This window comes from Vigna unguiculata, chromosome 7, assembly GCF_004118075.2.
Source record: "Vigna unguiculata cultivar IT97K-499-35 chromosome 7, ASM411807v1, whole genome shotgun sequence".
NCBI lineage: Eukaryota > Viridiplantae > Streptophyta > Magnoliopsida > Fabales > Fabaceae > Vigna > Vigna unguiculata.
In genome coordinates this window covers 10,695,001-10,700,971 of record NC_040285.1, presented here as the reverse complement: position 1 = coordinate 10,700,971, position 5,971 = coordinate 10,695,001, and the positions used below count along the sequence as shown (strand labels likewise).

Below are 5,971 nucleotides of genomic sequence, written 5' to 3'. Positions count from 1 at the left end.
ATGCATTTTATTAAACAATTATGTGCATAATGATTTTAAAAATAATTAAAAAAATAAAAAATTTTAAATAAAAACAAAATTAAAAATTAAAAAAAATCACAAAATGACACGTGGCATAATATGAACTTGACACGTGGAGATTTTTTTCAAATAAAAAAATTTAAAAATTTAAAAAAAAAATCACAAAATGACACGGGGTAGTTACTGTTCACAATCCATTAACTATTTTAACAGTGTTAGCGAAAAGAACCAAATTGAATAAAATTGACGAATATTAAGACCAAATTGAAAAAAAAAAATAAGACCAAATTGAAAAACCGAATGAAAACAAGGAACAAATCATTATTTAAGCCTTATTATTATTATTATCATTATTATGTGATTATTTTAACTGTTATATAATCGGCTATGTTATAGTAATATTATTAGATTGTGTTATAATATAGTTGATTATGTTTGTTTAAATAAACTTTTTAGTAACGATATACTCATTATTTTCTCTGTTACATGGTTTTCATTTTATTTATTTACATCTTTGAGGTTGAGTTGAAGTATCCATTTTCTATAAAATTAGTTCTACTGTTTTATATAAATTATTGGATATTATTTGGGAGAATATTCACTTTTGTTTACTCATCCGAAACCAAACACAATGTTATTGATAACAAAAATGTGTAAAGAAATTGTGAAGTTTAAATAACATTTGAGCTTTTAAACTACTAAAATCTATTTTTCAAATTGTCACATACTACAAATATTAGATGTACTGTATAAGACCGGCTAGTCTCTGGTCTTCGACAAACCCTTAGGCCGAATACCTATTCATCCCGTTAAGCAAAGACAAATATAAGCCCTCAAACAGAATAACTCTTTGAGAAATCGGAGGACTGGTTCGCTTTTAAGACCGAGTAGTTATTAACCCTCTACAAGAGCTTAGGCCGACCACCAATCAGCCCTACCAAGACAACATGGAGCATAATCAACTATACAAAGTAAGTGACCACTAGTTGGATACTTGTCGTTAAATCGATTTGTATGCGATAATTCATCCTAAACAAAACTTAGTTGAAAAAGCTCAGCTAGAAATCAATTTAAGGGAACTTTGGGTCAAAAGAAAGATGCAACATTTTTACATTAAACCTTGAAACTAAAGAACATCTAAATAAGTCTCTAAGAGCACAATAAGGTGGTAATATAAACATTATTACGACATCAAAGATACAAGCTGAGAAGTGAACATAACTATGTGAGCAACTTTAGCAGATAAACATAACTGATATTTGACTGAATCCAACGCTCACTGTTGAGACTGCAGAAGTAGCAGCAAAGATATCAGTAAGAAACCAATCATGATTCTTCAAAATGAACAATAGTTAAGAGATTCATAATATATATACTACCAGATAACGTTTCTTGAATCTATCAACTATTTCTTGGGGATCTAATTTTGTCTCTGTATAAGCATCAATCTTGTTCACCTCCTGTAAAAGAAACATTGTCGTTCACATTTCGCTTTTGTAACCAGTGTGTCTCAAGGGTTATTTACTTAGTAGTTATGCAGGTTCAAATGGAACAATCTGTCAGCAGTTCTGCAACAAATTGAGAAATTTGAAAGAAAGAGAAATTTCCACCAAAAATGGAACCTTTTTTACACACAACTGACTATAGTGTACCTCAATCCACGTTGCAAGTTTTGGCCTTCCTTCCGTGATGTCATGTTTGAACACGTCAATAGAGACAGGTTGGAATCTTTCAACAAATGGAATGTATGCAATATCCACCTGATCATCACAAATATTTTGAGACAATGTGAAAGAAAAGCTATGGTCGTTGATGTAATCACGTATCATACTAGTATTCTACATTGGGATCAAATCATGACTATCTTTCACCTTATTGAAATGTTTGGGTTTTGGATAGAGATTAAAGATCACGAAACACAGAATTGGTGCTAACTAATATGTAATACAATATGTTTACAACATATTAATATATTTAATGTATTACAATAGGATTTATAGTACTAACTCTTTGTACTATCATAATTCTAAAAACTAACGAGGAAATATGGAAATCAATGATCGAGTATAATAAGATATGCTAAGGTATTTTGAGTTATTCAAACACATTAGATGCATCACGACAAACATTTATGATCACAGACTGAAAAGCAACAAGTTTATCGGAGGAAATCGAAAATCTAAGATTAATGAAATGATTCTAACTTACCAAACTGAATTGACCAAGAAAGAATGGCCCATCATCAAATTTACCAAGAGCATTCTCCAGGTACTCAAAGGCAGAGCCTGATTTAAATCACCATTTTAAGGACCAACTTGAATTTGTGTAGAAAATGAAAAGGGAAATTTTCCTATAGTTATGAACTTAAATATATCGCTTACGAGCTTGCTGTACAACACCCCCTTTCAATGAAGAGGACGCGTCATTGTTGAATGTATCAACATGGGATAATAGTTGTTCACCAAACTCTTGCTTAGCAGGATCCTACAAAAATTTCAACTTAACATCATTAATTCATTCTAACAAAGAGACGAGAGAGGCCATAAAGAGAATGTGCAGTTTCTAGTTCTTACACCAGGAAACAAAGGTGTCCCTTCAAAGTTGGCATCTACATATTTGATCAAATCAAGACTTTGTCCCAAAACCTTGCCATTGTGCTCCAGTGATGGCACCTACAAATAAATTATATTTTAGGGAAACAAATTCAACTTGCTAAACCAAACCAAACCAAATCAAAATGGCAAAATAGAACCCTTTAATTACCCTAATTTGTCTAAGTTACTCACCTTATTTTCAGGGTAGACTTTCTCCTTATACCAAGATGGCCTATCTTGAAGATCAATAGGTACCAATTTGATCTTGTCTTGTAGTCTCTGTAGTTTCAATTACCAGTAAGAGTAAATAATCTATGTGTAGACAGTGCAAAAGGTTGTTAGAATGTTATTTAGTTACAATCTGGATAACTTTTACAAAAACTACTTCAAAAGGGTTATTTCAACAATAATAATGTTTTATTGGTTGAATAAATTATTTTATTCAGATGGTTTACTCATAGAAATTAAACTCAAAATCATAATAAAGCACAAGAAGCACGCACTTAGAACTTGGCAAATGGAAGTAGTAAAAATGGAAATCATAAAAACAAGGACATAACAAAGAAACAACCTTGTAGTTCCTAGTTATCCATACACGCTGTGCATAGGGGCAAGAATAACTGATGTACAACCTAAATAAACAATAAAAACAAACAAGGACATGGGCATGTTAAAATTGAAGAACCATGAAAGATACGAACTTTGGATTGAGATGAAAACAACCTGGTGGTGCCATCAAAAAGAGGAGGTGGGTCGGAGGTGGATGTTAATGGAGGAGGACGAACAGCTTGCACGCCACTGTTGGATACAAAGAGAGAGCATTAGAGAAGAAAATAATGTTGGAATAAAAATGTAACAGAGAGGATAATTTAGAAAATGAAGAATGTTTTAATACAGAGTTGCCATTGACGTTGTGCTTCACAGGATATTAACGATTGAATGGACAGAATCAGAATACTGTAGGCCATTTATTCAATTTTCATATTCGTGTATTTTCAAATATAAAAGATAAAAGCAAAAGGAAAAACTTACATATATTATTTATATAAATAAAACTCAAAAGTAAAGAAACAAAAGTTTTAAGATAAAATACTCTTAGACATTATAAATCTTACCATAAAAATCATAATAAAACTCTGAAATGATTGTTTAAAACAAAGCTAAAATAAATCATCTCAATCTCGTTTTCATATAAAATTAAAACATCATAATAAAACAAAGGCTTTATCACTCCTAACCTCTTATTACTTAACAAATTGATACCTACTTATAACGAGTAATTAAACAAACAAGACGAACAAAGTGGAAAAATATATATCTTACACATGTAAACGACATGTATAAGAGGATTAATAAATTCAAACACATCATAGACATTACACTCAACAATATATTTCAATCACAATCACGTCAAATACACAAATGAATGCATATTGTAGCATAGAGCTATGATATGTTAACAAAGTATTTTTAACAAAGTTTTGACAAATTTTTCTATTTAGGTAAAATATATTATTTTATTTTTTATTTTAATTAAAAAATAAAAAATTAATCAACTTTAATTTTATTTTTAGAAACTTTATTAAATTTGTTAAAATTTTGTTTGTCAAAAGTTTATTTTCCTGGTAGCATATGATGAATTCTTTAAATACCTACATGCTCTATCATAAGGCCGCCTGAGCACCTATTCCCGGTATCGACAAACCACTGGGATTATTCATATTCTTCTACGGAAATTTTTCATTCAGTTGATCATTTTTTTCTTTTATTTTTTTCATTAGATTCAGTCGAATTTTATTTTTCACACTAGACCTAAATACTGTTTATTGAGATAAATCAGTTCCTACGGGCCGAATTTGATTCATGAATTTTTTCCGTCCTAATTATTCTTGTGAGAATTTGTTCCATAAACTTAAATGAGTAGTTTTAAAAGGGTAGTTAATGTTTTAGTTGTAGAGTACAAATGTCAAGAGTTTATTATGTCATGTTGTATTGTTAATGGTCATTAGTGTTTCATGTTTTGTAATAATTAACAAATTTTAAGGTTTGAAAATGAAAAGTTAAAGTTAAGACTATAAAGTCCAATTGTATTTTTTATTATGAATGAGTGAGGAAGTAAATCAAAATTATTCACTAAAAACTTGTTGTCAACAAATTTAAATGAGAAGTGGAGTGTTAGAAGAGATTGAGTACGATGGCTAGCATTACAAGCAATGTGCATATGTCTAGGTTGACAAAAGTAGTCAACTACATAGAACCAACAACAAGCACCCCAAATCTAACGACAACCTATAATAATGCATTGAAAACAACACATATGAAGAATAAGGTAATCATGTACATGTTGTAACAAGATGTTGATGAGTTCGATTTTGAAAAGATACCCAGTGTTAAAAACTTCAAAAAAAAGCATGAAACATTTTAGAGAAGGCATACAAGAGAGATGGCCGATTGAAGCAAGTCCAACTTCAAACAATTAGGGATAAATTAGAGAGCATGAGAATGGAAGAGATATAAGGAGTTTTTGAGTGCATCACTCAAGTTGAAATTGTGGTGAACCAACTCAATATGAACAAAGAGATGTTAACCGATGACCCAATAGTGGAGAAAGATCTCGTTGATGGATGAACATGAGGGCATGAAAATGGATTGGAGGTGAGTGAGTGTTGTGGGTGATAGAAGATGAAGATGGAGGTACCCCTATATCTCCATAATTGTGGTTGGAGGAAGAAAAAGATTGAAGATAAGGGAATTATTGATGATAGAATTGGTAATTTACTCCACTTCCCTTCATGTTTTAGGTGGTCTTCCACATGGAAAATTATCCCTCTTAATTGATTATCTTGTAATTTCATATTGAATTATGAGGTTATGTATCATTAGAGTTTATTTTCATATTTGAATGGAGTTTATTTTCATCTATTTTTTTTGAATTTTTGATTCCTGCTTTAGCATTATTTTGAAATGTAGTTTTTCAGTCTTATGTCTTTAATCAGAATTTGTTTTAGATTTCTAATAACTTCTTTATTTTGTGGAAGGTAAAATATTTATATAGTTTGCAACCACGTATGTAATCTGCATTGCATTATATTCATAGTTGGATTATAATAATGAATAGTGGTTATAGTCTTTCTTATATTATAGAAAGAAGCTAAATGAATTAATTTATTATAACTTATAAACTTGTTTGCTTAATAATAAGTGGAAGAATAACAGATAGGATTTTCCACTGTTATGATTGTGCATGTAAAAGCTAAATGAGAATCTTTCTAGTACGAGTTAATTAATGAATTATTTGATTGACTTGAAATTTGTTTGGAAAATTGATTGAATGATCATCATTTGATAGATAATGA

The 5,971-nt window shown here is 30.2% G+C and overlaps 1 protein-coding gene across 1 annotated transcript; it reads right to left on the bottom strand.

Moving 5' to 3' along the window:
- Positions 1-1,061: 1,061 nt before the first annotated feature.
- On the bottom strand, positions 1,062-3,603 carry LOC114190676 (glutathione S-transferase L3-like). The gene is made up of 10 exons (XM_028079652.1): positions 3,511-3,603; positions 3,339-3,413; positions 3,187-3,247; positions 2,808-2,894; positions 2,595-2,693; positions 2,403-2,505; positions 2,230-2,306; positions 1,674-1,781; positions 1,401-1,481; positions 1,062-1,309 (listed from the first exon to the last, which is right to left on the bottom strand). The coding sequence occupies exons 1-10, from the start codon at positions 3,519-3,521 to the stop codon at positions 1,298-1,300; spliced, it is 714 nt and encodes a 237-aa protein (XP_027935453.1). The 5' UTR covers positions 3,522-3,603; the 3' UTR covers positions 1,062-1,297.
- Between the last annotated feature and the right edge of the window lie 2,368 nt (positions 3,604-5,971).

Bases quoted from the DNA above. Each gene is read 5' to 3' on its own strand.
- LOC114190676 (XM_028079652.1), bottom strand. The intron at 2,694-2,807 runs GTGAGTAACTTA...ATTTATTTGTAG, and splicing joins AAGTCTACCCTGAAAATAAG to GTGCCATCACTGGAGCACAA. The intron at 2,307-2,402 runs GTAAGCGATATA...GATTTAAATCAG, and splicing joins GGGTGTTGTACAGCAAGCTC to GCTCTGCCTTTGAGTACCTG.